Source organism: Callithrix jacchus, chromosome 5, assembly GCF_049354715.1.
Source record: "Callithrix jacchus isolate 240 chromosome 5, calJac240_pri, whole genome shotgun sequence".
NCBI classification, from domain to species: domain Eukaryota; kingdom Metazoa; phylum Chordata; class Mammalia; order Primates; family Cebidae; genus Callithrix; species Callithrix jacchus.
This window is the reverse complement of record NC_133506.1, coordinates 98,395,507-98,410,867: the sequence shown is the minus strand read 5'-3', so window position 1 is coordinate 98,410,867 and position 15,361 is coordinate 98,395,507. Positions and strand designations below refer to the sequence as shown.

The window sequence follows — 15,361 nt, the reverse complement described above, 5'->3', positions numbered from 1 at the left end:
AACATTAAAAAGAGGAAAGGTAAGCTGGGCGCGGTGGCTCACGCCTGTAAATCCCAGCGCTTTGGGAGGCCGAGGCGGGTGGATCACGAGGTCAAGAGATTGAGACCATCCTGGCCAACATGGTGAAACCCCGTCTCTACTAAAAATACAAAAAATTAGCTGGGCATGGTGGCGCGTGCCTGTAATCCCAGCTACTCAGGAGGCTGAGGCAGGAGAATTGTCTGAACCCAGGAGGCGGAGGTTGCGGTGAGCCAAGATCGCGCCATTTGCACTCCAGCCTGAGCAACAAGAGTGAAACTCAGTCTCAAAAAAAAAGGAAAGGAGAGAAAAGTTCATATTTGATTGTTTACTATGTGATGACAGGTACTGTTAAGCTTTATAGTAATCCTCAGGAGCTTTCTGAGGTAATAGGCATTATTCTTTTTCATTTTACAGATAAGGAAACAGAATCACAAAGGTTAAGTATTCAGTATTAACCTTTAATAATAATAACTTGTTCAAAGTCAAAGTGATGAGTCTTAGGATTAGATATCAGCTTTGTCTGACTCTGAAGTCTGGGCCTTTCTTTCTTGATAAGGGTTATAGCTTGTTAGGATTGGTATGGTAGGTCCTGTCGCAAAGGGAAACTAAAGCTTCAGTAGAAATAGGCAAGAAATTAAGGCAATTTTAGGGAGTAAATAGGGTCTTTCAAGGGAATGACCCTGAGGTAGATAGAAAGCAGGTACCTAGTTAGAAGAGGCAGCAGAGAGGATGGTTGGTTCCGATTAAAGCTTAATAATCTCCTTACCACTGATAGGGAGGTGGGGGGTGAGAGCAAATTAGTAAGAGGGAAATGATCTGAGCTTCCCAGTATTTTCTCCTATTTTTCTCTCTAGGCAGAGACTCCTCTCTAGCTTTGCTGTCAAATTCTGGACACAGATGAGCCCTTGATTTAGGGAGGCAGGCTGGCCATCCAGAGAAACTTTGGCTCTGTACTTCCCTTTTTCCTCTGGTAAAAGGGCATGTGGCTGAGTAGAAAGTATACCCAGGCAGGAATGAGGAGACCTGTGTTCCAGTGGAGCTTCTGATGAACAGAAGTGGAAGTAGTGATTCAGAGAAATGTGGTAGGTAGAGTGACACTTGTTTATTCATGAAAGATAAGTATAGATTGTTTTCTCAGGGGAGCCTGAGAAGCATCTTCAGGGAGGGAGTCGGGGAGTAGGCCCAAAGAACTGACTTATTTGGCAGTTTCAGCAAGGACCCAGAGCTGTTTCCTGATCCTTGGGTGCCAGGGCCCTGTGGCCTGTGGCCTGGGTTTTTGTGGTTTCGAGCAGCATGTTGGGAAAGCAGGCAACTTTTTCTTTTGGTCTATTTTGGCGATGGACTTTGTAATAAACAAGGTGGGGTTCAGCTTTGCAAGTCGAAAGTCTTGAATAGTTAACTCTTCTGGGTTCTCAGGCTCTTTCCGGAACCTAGTGGGCTCTGTGTTCACGTTGGTCTTAGGTGCCTCATATACAAAGAGAACCTTGTTTTTCACCTTGTTTTGGATCCAGGGATCAATTGAGGCACAAAGGATTAATGTTTCTTGTAGCTGCATTGAAACAAAGGTCCTAGTGCTGGCTCACTTTGAGTTCAGGCTGGGAGGCTCCAGAGAGGGGCACCCAAAGGAGGGGGGAGTTCTAGCCACCGGGAACTGTGGCCCCAAGGAACCAGGTCAAGGGACAGTGTCTGAGGGCTCATGACCCTCTCCTCCTGACAAGGAGCAAATGGTGGTGAGATAGGTGGGAGAAGCTTGGAAAGGGATAGTGAAGAGGAAGAGGTGGGCAGGAATGCCTTACACTGCTCTTCACGGCCTGGTGTTTTTCTGCATCTAGCAAGTCCAGGAGCAAGTGGAACACTTGTAGGCTGCGGATCCCCAGGACACCCTGGCAGAGTCAGAGTGAGAGTGCCTATGTAGCCAGCCCCAGGAAAATACCTTGTACTCCTTCCCATTCTAGCCCCTTTGTGAAATGGCAGCATAGAGAGGGGGAAATAGGGTTTCCCAGCTGAGATACTCCTTTCCTTGTCATTTGGGACCACTGCATGGGACTTTAATGCCCATTATTTTCCAGGAAGAGTCAAGACAATTACTGCAGTATCTGAGCCACACTCCTCACATTGATCTTTGGTCCCTTAGCCCACCCACCCCCAACCCTGAAGAAAAGGTTGCCTTAACTCTCTGTAGGGCTGGAATTCTAAAGTAAACAACTTCCCCAAAATTTACAGGCCTTTCTTCCCCTCAGTGACTCTGTTCAGTCACCTACTCCCGCTGCCATCAACACATCTTAGGAATTGGGTCAGAGAAGTAGAGCCTGCCTTGCCTTACCAAAGAGATGACTGCTTCCTGGCGTGCAGTGGCATCTGGGTTCATCAGTTGTCTGTTTAGAAGGGATTGAGTATGTTATGGTTGAATTAAGGAGTAAGGGAAGTGGGAGAGAGGCTGGTTGCATTTTTTTTTTGAGACAGAGTTTTGCTCTTGTTGCCCAGGCTGGAGTGCAATGGCACGATCTCGGCTCACCGCAACCTCCGCCTCCTGAGTTCGGGCAATTCTCCTGCCTCAGCCTCCCGAGTAGCTGGGATTACAGGCATGTGCCACCATGCCCAGCTAATTTTTTGTATTTTTAGTAGAGACGGGGTTTCACCATGTTGACCAGGATGGTCTCGATCTCTTGACCTCGTGATCCACCTGCCTCGGCCTCCCAAAGTGCTGGGATTACAGGCGTGAGCCACCACGCCCAGCCTGGCTGGTTGCTTTTGAGGTCGAGAGTGAATTAGGCAAAATGATGCTAACTTCATTCATTTCCCTCTCTCCTTTCTTGGATCAGAAAAGGGGCTAGGAGGGGAAAAAGAGGCACCACAGTTTGCCAGGAGGCACTGAATGATGATCAGGACTGTCCAGAACTTTACCCTTTTTTCTTTTTTTTTTTTAAGATGGAGATTTGTTCTTGCTGTGCAGGCTGGAGTGCAATGCCGCGATCTCGGCTCACCACAACCTCTGCCTCCCAGGTTCAAGAGATTTTCCTGCCTCAGCCTCCCAAGCACCTGGGATTATAGGCACACACCATCACGCCCAGCTAATTTTGTATTTTTAGTAGAAATGGTTTCTCCATGTTGGTCAGGCTGGTCTCAAACTCCTGACCTCAGATGATCTGCCCACCTTGGCCTCCCAAAGTGCTGGGATTCTGGGCGTGAGCCACCGTTCCTGGCCAACTTTACCTTTTAAAAGTTCTTCTCATGTCATATTTTGAGCTTTATAGCAACCTATATGTATTATTACTCTCTTTTTACAGATGAACAAAAGCCCAAGGGACAAAGAGTTGCTTGGTCAGGGGCACAGGCAAGGGAGAGCTGAGGACATGCTGTACTGCAGGTCCTCAGCTCTCCCTGACCCTCTGCCCCCTTCCCACAGCCTAGGATTCAGCCCTGGCAGCTCCCAGCCCAGGTCACTCACTCCTCCACGAGGTTCATCATCATGGGCCTCATCTTGAGCTCTTCCACAGTTTTAGCGACAGCCTGCCTCACAGCCTGCAGAGGGATCAAAATGAGTGCCTCTCAGATCCTCACTGAACATTTCCTGTGTGCTACATCGGGTCCCTGCCTTGAGCCGCTCATAGTCTGGTGGAAGAAGCAGACGAGGAAATAGGCAATTGCAGTATTGTGTAGGGTGCATATAGGAGGGCCTCCTAAGTCAGTCTTGGGTGCCAGGAAGACTTGGAAGAGGTGATGCCTGAGCTGAAACTTGGAAGGTGAATGGGAGTTAACCAGGCAGAGGGTTAGGGGTGGTCAGATTTTAGGAGCAGAGGGGAGAGCATATTTCAGAAACCTGGAGTCAGGAGAAGGTGCAGGGAGGATGGGGAGCTGAAAATAGTTCAGCTCAGGGAGGTGACCAAAAGGACTCTTCTAAGCACTCTGAGTGCTCTAATTACCCTGTGACGACAGGTATAAATCAGGACATGGTTGTCCTAAGCATATTTGGTGTATGGTTCTGGCGCGGAGAGTGGTGAGAGATGAAGCTAGAGAGGCAAGCAGGGCTTGGGCTGTGGAGGCAACATAAACTATCCACAGGGCATTGGTAGCCAATAGAAAGTTTTATGCACAGGTAAGCCACAATCTGATTTACATTTTTAAAAAATGTCTTTAGAAATGTAACAGCTAGTTTAATAACAAAATATAGTAAAGCAAGGGAACATAGAGGAAGGTAGGTTTAATGCTGATTGGTGATTTGGGAAAGCTTCCCATAGGAGGTATCGTTTGAACTGGTCTTGAAGGACCAGTATTTTTAATAGGTCGAAGGAGAGAGGGTTTACTTACCAATGCAAGTGAATAGTACAGTTTTTTGCCTTACAGAAGGAAGACTGACTCAGACATTTTAACCTGAGAGAACTGCCTGAGCAAAGGCAAGGTGACATGATAACATGGGCTGGATTAGTTGATCAGGAGAAGGTCAGGATGAATGTGATACTTTAGAGGAGGCCAGGGGAGGTCTCCAGAGAAGGGAAAAGAGAAAGGTTTGGGCTGTCTCTGAGCTTGGGAGCTTTGGTTTCACTTACGAGGAAGGGTTCATTATGTGTCTTCCTCCTGAGCAGGTCAAATGTGAGTTCTTCTAGCCCCTGTGCCTGGATCTGTTCCAGCCCAATGGTCTTGAGCATTTGAGTGGCTTCAAAGCGGTCCTGAGATGAGGGTTAGAGGGGAGTTGTGAAAGATGGATTCCCTTCTTCATCCCCTAACCCTGTCTTAGTGTTGGGAAAGGAAGGTACAGGCAACCCAGAGCTTACCTCAAGGACACTGGAAGAACACAGCTGGTCTAGGATGGCCCTGATGACTGGGGCTGAGTGCACATGCATCACCTTGACCAGCATCCTAAGGGCCTATGAGGGGCAGGGTGGGGCAGGGTGTACAGGGCCTAGAGACATCTGTGTGGCCAGGTGGACTTGAGGCCTGAGGCTAGAACTGGTGAGGAATAGCTAAGGTCCTTTTCGTGCCTCTTGGCCTCTTGAGAAGTTCATGTGTGCATATACATAAATGAACACTCATACCTATCAGATGTATACAGACACATGTATACTTACATGTCCATATGACCCCATACTCAGACATGGACATAGTCATAAGCACACAGAAGATCCCGCAGTGCTCTACCACCAGGATGGCAAGATCCAGACCACACCCAATTCAGCAGTGGCTTCTGTTTCCCGAGGGATCCCAGCCTCCTGCCCCTCACACCTTCATCCTCTGGGTTTTCAGTCCTTGGCATAGGCACTGCAACAAGAACTCTTGGACCATGTTGCTGCAGGGCCTCAGGAAACCCAGGCACAGGGCTGCCTCCAGAGATGCTTCACTGGACGACTCCTTGATCAGTGTCTGCAGTACAGGCACCAGCTTGCTCTCATCCCCGACTTGAGTCCTCTGTGAGGGAGACGGGACACAGAGGACTCATGGGTAGGGGGATGAGGGCAAGCTGGTGCCTGAACTTGGTAGGGGGAGAGGCTGTCTTTAGCCAGGCTTCGTGCTTTATGCTTCCACATTGTATTCATCTTCCTCCGTAAAATGAATCTTGTGCCTCAGGTTATTTCACCCAGTTACTTATTCTTGCTGTCACCTACTTGCTCCTAGGTCAGATCTCATTTCTCTAGAACTATCTCATTGATGGATCACTGTTACTTTCTTCAACACTTCTGCTGTGTTAATTCCTGTCATTTAAAAATATGTACATATGAGTGATCCCATACCTCTCTTCCAATATTCTTGTCCTCTTTTCTACCTCAGCCACCTGTCCCACAGAGAGACCTGATCATTACCCACAAATGCAGCTTCTCCATAATCTCCATTTCATGGATCCCACTCTCTGAATATCACCTATTTTTCCAACTCCCAAGACCAACGATTATTTGATTCCACAAGGGACTAATAATCCATTGAGCCTGCTACCTTTGCACTCCTTCACACCTCCTTCCCTCTTGACCCAGCTTAAAGTCCATGGTCCTGCTGTAATCACTCCCCTTCCTCACCCCTCAGCTCCTTTACCCACTCTTGCTTCATTCTACTCCCTGGACAGAACTACAATCCTGGCCAAATCCAACTCTCCACTTTGTGCCAGCACTTCCTGGAGAAAAACACAGTGACTGATGTTAAAACATGAACACAAACCTCATGTAGACCGTTAATGCTGCCTGGTAATCATACTGTTTTTCCCTGGGCTGTTCTCTTTCTCACTCCTAATTCGCACCCTTTCTGGAACCTCTAACACTTCTTGCTCTATTCTCACTATCGGCTAATGACCTTGCTTTCTACTTCACTGAGAAAATAAAAGCAACTAGAAAGGAAGTTCCATAAACTCCTACAACCACTTCTATCCAGCATCCAACACCTGCACCCATGTGCCCTTCCTTTCTACTTGTTAATATGGACTGTAACGATCTATCTAAGGCCAGTCTCCACTTGTGTCTTAGACCTCATCTCTTCTCACTTATTTAAGGATATCATTTAAGAACATTGCTATTTTTCACACTCTTTTCAAAGTCCTTATTTTTCTAACAACTGGATCATCACCCCTCAGTATGGAAACAGGCTGTTATTTTTCTTTTCTTGACTCTACCTTTCCAGCAAAACTTGGAAAGTTGTCCATACTCGCTGTCTCTAATTTCTTTCTTCCCAGTCTCTCTTAAACCCACTCAAATCACCTCCACTACTCCACCAAAAATTTGGCTCTTTTTTTTTTTTTGAGGCAGAGTTTCACTCTTGTTACCCAGGCTGGAGTGCAATGGCGCGATCTCAATGTGTATATATATATATATATATATCTGCAGAATTCAGTCACTTCTTACCAACTCCACTGGGATCCCCATGGTCCAAGCCATTATCACATCTCATCAGGATTATTTCAGTAGCTTCTAATTGGTCTCCCTGCTTATACTTTTGGCCCCCAGCCCCCACTCTTTTTACAGCACAACAGTCAGAGTGAACCTTTTGAGATGTAAGTTACATCATGTTATTCCTCTGCTCAAAAATCTCTAATGGCTCCCTATTTCAAATCAGAGTAAAACCCCAAGTACTTAAAACAGCCCAGAAGGCCACATTTGACTTATTAACTTCTCTTACTAACTTTTAACTTGACCTCATTTCCTATTGCTCTATTCTTCACATTAACCACATTGGCCCTCTTGCTTTTTTTTTTTTTTTTAACTTTTTAAATGGTTTTATTTTATGTGCAAATAATGAACAGATATTGTACCCATAAACTCCACTTTCCAAAAACAGGAGTTCTTTTTTGTTTGTTTGTTTTTGTTTTTTGTTTTTTTGACAAATGGATTCTTCAATTGGACAACAAAAAAAAACCAGGAGCTTTTTAAAGGAAAACCACATAATAACTTTTAAAAGGCACTGGGATTCCTCTGCTTCTAGATCATTGCTAGGCTAGAAAAATAAAGTTTGTTCTACCAGGAATCACAAGTTAGAACCGAGTATTCTCCAAAGTGGAAATTATAGAGTGTAGTGTCACTCCAGGCAAAGATTATTCAGTTCTCATCTCCGACATCCACAAATACCTATCAGAAGGGTTAAACCAGGTCAAAACAGTCCAGCATAATTAGGCTTCATCAATGTCATTATGCTCTTCTAAGATGCAAATAAACCAAAACAGGAAATACTAAAATCAAAATAATATTTGACACTGTCATACAAATTATTAGTTCCTTGTTGTATCCCCCCTTCTATAACATTAATAAAGGGAATATTTTAATGCAAAGAATATTTTAATTTATACATCTGTAGCCATGAATTTTTGCCATTAGTTATTATACAAATGCTGCTTAGTGCCGTTATCCAAATAGGATAACCATTTTACATTTACAATTCACTTTTATAGTTATAAGTTAAATTTTCATTATTTACATAAGTACATCTATCAGTGAAGATTTAACACTGAGATGAAATCTAACATCTGAGGATACTGGTTTCCTGACCTTTTGACTTCCTAGCCACAGATGAAGGATGCCAAAGAAGAAGGATGCCAAAGAGAAAGGATAGCAAGTCTGGCAGGATTTCCTGTATGACTCGGCTGAACAAGGCAGGGTCTGTGTCTGAAACTCTCAGGGTCTGAGCACTCTCTTGGGCCCTGTCCCTTCTTGACAGGTTTTACCTTAATAGGTTATTTTAGAGATGATAATAAGGATGATTACCATTTAAAGAGCATAGGCATTGTACTAGGTGTGCTAGGTGTTTTACATACATTATCTCATTTAGTCCTCTAACAGTACTTTCAGACAGTTACAGATGATCCTCTGTTTACAATGACATCCCATGGATGGGTTTATCACGATATAATGCCATGCCCATAATAAGTCAAGGAGTGTACTGAATGTATGTTGTTTTTGCACCATTGTAAAGTTGAAAAATCATAAGTCAAACATCTAAATCAGGAACTATCTGTATTGTCTCCATTCTCCATTTTAAATACAAACTGCAGCTCTGAAATTTGGCTTTTCAGAAATGAGGACTAGTAATTGGCCAAGCCATAAGCTTCTATTCAACTCCTGAAGGAACTCCTCAAGGACAGTGTCTCCCTCTATCAAAGCTGACAGCTAGGTTACCCTCTTCCTCACCCAACCTCCAGCTAAACCTATCACTTACCTTGTCCAGCTTTGCCCCCAATTATAGACTGTCCTCCCAATCACCTTGTCTTTAGAGACAGCGGCCCAGGAGTTAAGAGCCATTCGTAGCCCCGTCAGAGTCTCCATCCTTTGACCCTCATTTTTCTCCTTCAGCTGTTTGATGAGAGCCCGGATCACATGCTTATTCAAGCAACCTGGACGGGGAGGGTCCTCAAGTCAGGGCAGAGCCTCAGGTACCACCCCTCTGCAAGAACCCATTGAATTTCACTGTGCCGTCAAGATCTAAGCTCCAATTTGTAGGTACCAAGGTGTTGCCCATCTTCCTAGGATACCAGGGCAGCTGGCTGAGCATGAGCAGAGTTCCAAGAGCCCTCCCTCTCCCTCTCTCTAATCTCTTTTCCCTTTTCACCCCACCTTCCTCTCTCTTCAACATACCTGGGATAGTTCTCAGACCTTGCCAAATGCTAGGTTTGAGTAGGTGTATGCTCCTCACCCTTTTGTCTTTACTCAAAGGAGAAATTGGTTCACTTTCTGAACTCCCCTCCAAGGGAGAGGACATACTCACCCAGGATGGCCAGGGTTCGGTAGGCCTCGTACTTCACTTTCTCTGGACCAGTTTGGGCCTAATTTAAGAGGGGGGTGGTAGAAACATATAATAAGGTGATGGAATGTCAGAGCTTTAGGGATTGTCTCATCTTAACTTTTCCATGTTACAAAAGAGGAAACTGAAGCCCAGAAAGTGACCTATCCTCAGGTACAGAATACAAGCAAAAACGTTCAATGGAAGGAACAATGCAGTTGGGAGCTAGATGTTTGTTCAAATCTCTATCTGGTATCTAGTAGCCACTTGGCTTTGGGCAAGTCTCTTGATCTCTCAGAGCTTTCATTTTCTCATTAGAAAAATACAGATACTAATTCCTGGCAGTGTTGTAAGAGTTAAATGAAATTATGGATATAAAGAATGCATGTTCCCAGTGGTAAGCTGATGTGTACACATGTGGTGTTTTCAGTTAAGGCAGAGAATGTACTCTGTTCTGGCTTTCAGACTTTCCTGGCTTGTCAGTCCAGTGTCTTTTCTGTTAGACCAGGGGGATCTTCAGATTCTTCCTTCCCTATTTTTAGATCCAGCTGCTCTTTTAAGAGGCAAAGGACATGTGATGGGGGCATGCTGCATGGTGGTGGCTCTGCCTTTACTGGATGTGGCCTGTCATCCTAGCACCCCAGGGAGGCTTTTCTGTGCCCATATGCCACACATCTCAGACCCTGTTTCCTTCTTTCCTAAACTCCAGCAGTTCTCAGACTCACCACCCGCTGTAGTGCCTCCATGACAAACTTGTCACTGATGCGTAAGCATCCCAGAGCCTGCAGGAAGAGGGATGGAGGAAAGAGAAAGGGACTTTGGACACTGTCCCCAGGAGTTACGGTTCTCTGGACACAGGTGGAATTTGTGCTTGGAATACCACCCCCACACCCACCACCATGTCAAGCAGCTTTTTACTTTCCAGCTTGGCCAACTCTTAGCTGTAACTACCCTCCTCTATCCTTGCCTCTTCTCACCTGTGCTGCATAGAACTGCTCCTCCTCTCTGGGAGATTCCAGGCTTTCTGTGAGTTCCTGCCCATCCAAGGCAGCCAGTGCAAAGGAAGACAGAGAAAAAGCAGAATTTCAAACTAAAAGGAGCTCATCCAATCCAATCCCTTTTCCTATCCTCCCTCTGTTTTTCAGGCAAGGACTGAGGGCTGAAGGATGGTGTGAGCCCGAGGTAAGGGCACCCACAGGGAGGGAGTCCCCCATGCCCTTTCCCATATGGTCCTGACCCTTAATCTTTGCCACTTCAGGGAGTCACAAGTGGGGTCTGAGGGCCTGGATCGCATCTCAGATTTTATAGTCAGCTTGCTCATGGGGAGATGGAATGTTTGGATGTGGGTACCCTCTTGGATGAACCTGTGTGAGAAATTGCATAGGCAGCTTTGGTCCTCTTGTACCTTCCCTCCTCAGGTTGCGACCCTGCCTGTGCCACGGGGCTGCAGCCCACCTCAGACATGGGAAGACAGATGAGGACTCAGTGATATCCACCAGAGCCAAGCCAAGCTGGCTGAGCCAGGTGGAGCTGAGCCAAGCCAAGCCGCCCTATGACCCCAATTCCTCTCTGAGACCTATAGGCTGACTTGTCTCACTCTCTGGCCCACCCCTTCCTTGCCCTTCCTCACATTCCTAGAAGATGTGGAGGGTGAAGAGACTATGGAGGCCAGCAAAACACACCTATCGTGATCTCTTATTTTCCTCAACATCTTCTCAGCCTTCCGTTCCTCTCGCTGGTCATACAGGTCATGCCAGTGTGTGTAGAGCTCGGGTTTCTTGAAGTAGCAGTACGGGACCGAGTTTGGCTTGCTTGGATGCTGCCTCCAGCACTCTGGACTTGGGGGAAACTCTTCCTTTGGCGCCTGGGGGTTGTAAGTGGCAGAGCAGTCAGAGGGGTCCTCTAGGCCCTTACTTGTGGGGGTATGGGGAGGAGGGGGTAAAGGGAGGGAAGGGAAGGGTGAGACAGATGCCCTTTAGCCTGCCATCTGGGCTGGAGTCACAGTTACCACCTAACCCATTGCATAACTTGGGCAAGTTATTTCATCCTACCAAGGTCTCAGTCTTCTTATCTGTAAAATGGAGCTAATAATCCTTGTTTCGTGTCCCTACCAAGGTTGCTGTGAAGATCAAAAGAGATCCAGATTGTGAAGCCACTGGTGATCTGTAAATTGATCTAAGTGCATAGTTTGGTTAGTTGAGGATCTCAGATCACTTTGAAAATGACATTTGGGTAGGGAGATGAAAGGCAAGGTGTGGGGAGGATGTGGGGTAAAAGTGGGGAAAAGACAGACTATTGCTCATTCAGATATTTGAGTACCAACTATGTGCTAAGTACTGTGCTGGGTACTAGGGTTGCAGTTATCCCTGCCCTCATGGAACTGAACAGTTTATCTGGGAAACAGACTTAACATAATCTATCTCTTAAACAATTGTGAAACTACAACTTGCAATGTAATGGAGGATTTTGAGTGGGTTAGGGACTATCTCTGAAGATTTGGCTAGGATTTATCCCTGTTTCTCCTTAAGCCTTTCCTTCACTCTTTGCAACAGATCTGGGAAACATGGAAAAGGGGCTTCAGCTTGTGGTTCCCAACTTTATACTGAGAAGATCATAATAAGGGTTCTCAAGTAATTGGCATAATTTCAAAAATTGGAGCATTGACTCACAGTGCGTAGGGTTGAAGACTTAGGGGAAAAAAAGTTTCCCCCTTGCCAAACAAAAAAATACTAGGATGTCAAGTTCAATTTGGATTTTAGGTAATGAATGAAATATTCAGGACATGTTTGTCCTAAAACACCATTTGTTGTTTATCCAAAATTCAAATATAATTGAGCATTCCATGTTTCATCTGGTAACCTGAACTGTGAGAGTTGTTAACTGTTCCTGTGTTAACTAATAAAAATGACTTCCATTAGTAAGCACTTTCTGCATAGCCATGGCTTCCTAGACGTTATCTCATAGCAACTCTACAAAGGGAGGTGGACAGGGGTTGGTCTGTGACACATGAAGCTCCTGAGGCTCTGAGGGGGAAGTGACTTGTCCAAGATCACAGAGTTAATGGCAGCCCCAGGGGTGAATGCCAGGCTTCTGTGAGCTGGCTTGAATGGGAAGGGATAGTTTGCTGCTCCTCCTACTTGATATAGCTTCCAGGGTTGCAAAAGTAAGCGGTCTTACCTGGTAGCAGGACAAGGGCAGGTGAACAGGAGCCATGGTTTTTCTGAGTTCTGGCAAGAGGAATAAGAGTATGTGTATGGTTCAAATGAGATAGCAGTTGCAGGCCGGGCATGGTGGCTCCTGCCTGTAATCCCAGCACTTTGGGAAGCCAAGGCGGGCAGATAACTGAGGTCAGGAGTTCAAGACCAGCCTAACTCACATGGTGAAACCCCATCTCTACTAAAAATATTTGAAAAAAATTAGCCAGGGGTGGTGGCGCACATCTGTAGACCCAGCTACTTGGGAGACTGAGGCAGGAGAATCTCTTGAATCTGGGAGGTGGAGGTTGCAGGAGTCAAGATTGCTCCAGTGTACTCCAGCCTGGGCAAAAGAGCAAGATTCAAAAAAAAAAAAAAAAAAAAAAAAAAAGAGAGAGAGAGAGATAGCAGTTGCAAAGGTGGGTTAAAGAATTATTCATTCAGGCATTCATCTATTCAGCATTTAGTGACTGCGAATACCAGGTATTTCACCAGGCACTGGGGAGGTAAGTAAGGCATAATTCCCACCTTTGAGAGGCTCATAGCCTTCTACTACCTTCCTCACTCAATGTATTATTTGTGGAACAGCAGCATTGCTGTAGCCTGGGAGCTTTTCAGAAATGTAGAATCTCAGGCTTCACCTCAGGCCTACTAAATTAGGATCTTAATTTTAACACTATCCCTAGGTGATTCCTTTGTACTTTGATGTTTGAGAAACTGGTCTAGCAGGGTGTTCTCAACTTTGACTGAATATTAGAATTATCTGTGGGAACCTTGACTAAACAAATCAAATTCTGTGGGAGTGGGGCCTAGGCATTTTGGAAAGCTCCCCAGAAGATTCTCATGTGCAGCTGAGGGTGAAAACCACTGGTGTCATTCAGTTTCTCAAACTTGAGTGTGCATTAGAATCACCTGGAGAGGCCGGGCATGGTGGTTCACATCTGTATTCCCAGCCCTTTGGGAGGCCAAAGCAGGCAGATTGCTTGAGCCCAGGAGGCAACAACCGCCCCCAACCCTCAATTAAAAAAATAACTTGGGCCCCGCGCAGTGGCTCAAGCCTGTAATCCCAGCACTTTGGGAGGCTGAGGCGGGTGGATCACGAGGTCAAGAGATCGAGACCATCCTGGTCAACATGGTGAAACCCCGTCTCTACTAAAAATACAAAAAATTAGCTGGGCATGGTGGCTTGTGCCTGTAATCCCAGCTACTCAGGAGGCTGAGGCAGGAGAATTGCCTGAACCCAGGAGGCGGAGGTTGCGGTGAGCCGAGATCGCGCCATTGCACTCCAGCCTGGGTAACAAGAGCGAAACTCCGTCTCAAAAAAATAAAAAATAAATAACTTGGGGGAAAAAAATCACTTGGAGAGTTTGTTAAAACACAGATTTCCAAGACTCATACCCACAGAATCAGATTCACTAGATTAAGGGTGAGGTCTGAGAATTTGCATTTCCATTTTTTTTGAGACAGATTCTTGCTCTCTCACCTGGGCTGCTGAAGTGCAGTGGCATGATCTGGGCTCAGTGCAACCTCTGCCTCCAAGGTTCAAGTGTTTCTCATACTTCAGCCTCCCAAGTAGCTAGGATTACAGGTGTGTGCCACCACACCCAGCTAATTTTTGTAATTTTAGTAGAGATGGCCTTTCACCATGTTGGCCAGGCTAGTCTCAGTCTCTTGGTCTCAAGTGATCTGCCCCTGCTTGATCACTTGAGACCAAGAGTTTCACTGGAAACTCTTGGCCTCCCAAAGTGCTGGGATTACAGGCGTGAGCCACCATGCGCCTGGCTGAGAATTTGCATTTCTAACAGGATGCTGATGCTGCTGGTCATGGGATCACTTTTTCAGGACCACTGTTCTAGCTGGAGAGACAGAAGTGTTTCTTAGTGATTAACAGAGGGAAACAAATGTGAAGATAGATGTAGACACAGGTGGTACACATGAGAGGTACCTAACCTGGCTGGGAGGATCAGGTAAAGTTTTCTAGAGGAAACTGCACAAGCTGAGTCTTCAATACAAACAGCAGCTAGCCAGATAGATAAGAGGGAAGAGCATTAGACACAGGGAACACTCTATGCAAAGATTTGGAGGCATGAGAGTTGAGGGTAAAGAGCAGGGTGCAAGTGTAGAAGCAAAAGCTAGGGAGATACACAAGTGTCCCATCTTAGAGGGCCCTGTAGGCCCTGCTGAGGAGCCTGAGACTTACCTTGAGGACTGTGCAGAGCCATTAAAGTGTCTAAGGGCCTGCCCTGATATTTCCCTTGGGTTTGCTGAAATCACCTAGAATTTTGCCTGGGAGTAGGAGCCAGGTAGCATTTCTTTTTCAGGCTCCTGCTCCTGGCTTCATTTCTGTCCTTCCCAGCCTCACCTTTGGTCCTGTCTGGATAGTCCAGCCATGGGTACAGGAACATTGACCTGGAGACATCAAAGATATCAGTTAATTTTGCACAGGCCATCTTCTCCTGGTGGGGCCAGAGGGAATCTGCAGCAGGGAATACAAGGCTTTCAGGGGAGTAGGGGCACAGCTGGAGGAGACCTGTCCTCTGGTGCAAGAAGTACAGGTGAGGTGTCTGGACTTCTGGAGGTAGAAGCTCCCAAGTGCTAAGCAACCAGGTTACTTTGGTAAATAGAACACTCTATTTCTGAGCCCCAGCTTTGGCATATACTGGCCTGTGGACTTGAGCTAGTCACATTACTTTCTGAGTTTCAGTTTCCTCGCTGGAAAAGTAGGAAAGTCATGCCTGTCTGGCTTAACTAGGGGGCCTGTGGTGAGGCATAAACTGGAGAAGAAAGTCAAACCATTTAGTGAACTGTCAAGCTCAAATAAGCCCATGTTAGGATCAGGGATTGTTTTTAGGATTAGTCATCAGGAAAATGTCAGGGATGGCAAAGTCCTTTTTTAAAAAAACAAAATTTTTTGTTTTGTTTTTTTGAGAGAGAGTCTTGTTCTGTCTCCCAGACTAAAG

General features: G+C 45.9%; 1 protein-coding gene across 1 annotated transcript; it reads right to left on the bottom strand.

Moving 5' to 3' along the window:
• Positions 1-267: 267 nt before the first annotated feature.
• On the bottom strand, positions 268-15,361 carry HEATR9 (HEAT repeat containing 9). Its single transcript, XM_054256115.2, has 15 exons — positions 14,764-15,361; positions 12,385-12,434; positions 10,890-11,071; positions 10,445-10,571; positions 10,185-10,241; positions 9,933-9,989; positions 9,193-9,250; positions 8,691-8,821; positions 5,242-5,424; positions 4,794-4,886; positions 4,569-4,688; positions 3,470-3,543; positions 2,345-2,396; positions 1,818-1,904; positions 268-1,570 (listed from the first exon to the last, which is right to left on the bottom strand). The coding sequence occupies exons 1-15, from the start codon at positions 14,849-14,851 to the stop codon at positions 1,217-1,219; spliced, it is 1,713 nt and encodes a 570-aa protein (XP_054112090.1). The 5' UTR covers positions 14,852-15,361; the 3' UTR covers positions 268-1,216.

Bases quoted from the DNA above. Each gene is read 5' to 3' on its own strand.
- HEATR9 (XM_054256115.2), bottom strand. From the start codon at position 14,851: ATGGCCTGTGCAAAATTAACTGATATCTTTGATGTCTCCAGGTCAATG. The intron at 9,990-10,184 runs GTGAGAAGAGGC...CTCTTCCTGCAG, and splicing joins AGCAGTTCTATGCAGCACAG to GCTCTGGGATGCTTACGCAT. The intron at 3,544-4,568 runs GTAAGTGAAACC...ATCCCTCTGCAG, and splicing joins CACATAATGAACCCTTCCTC to GCTGTGAGGCAGGCTGTCGC.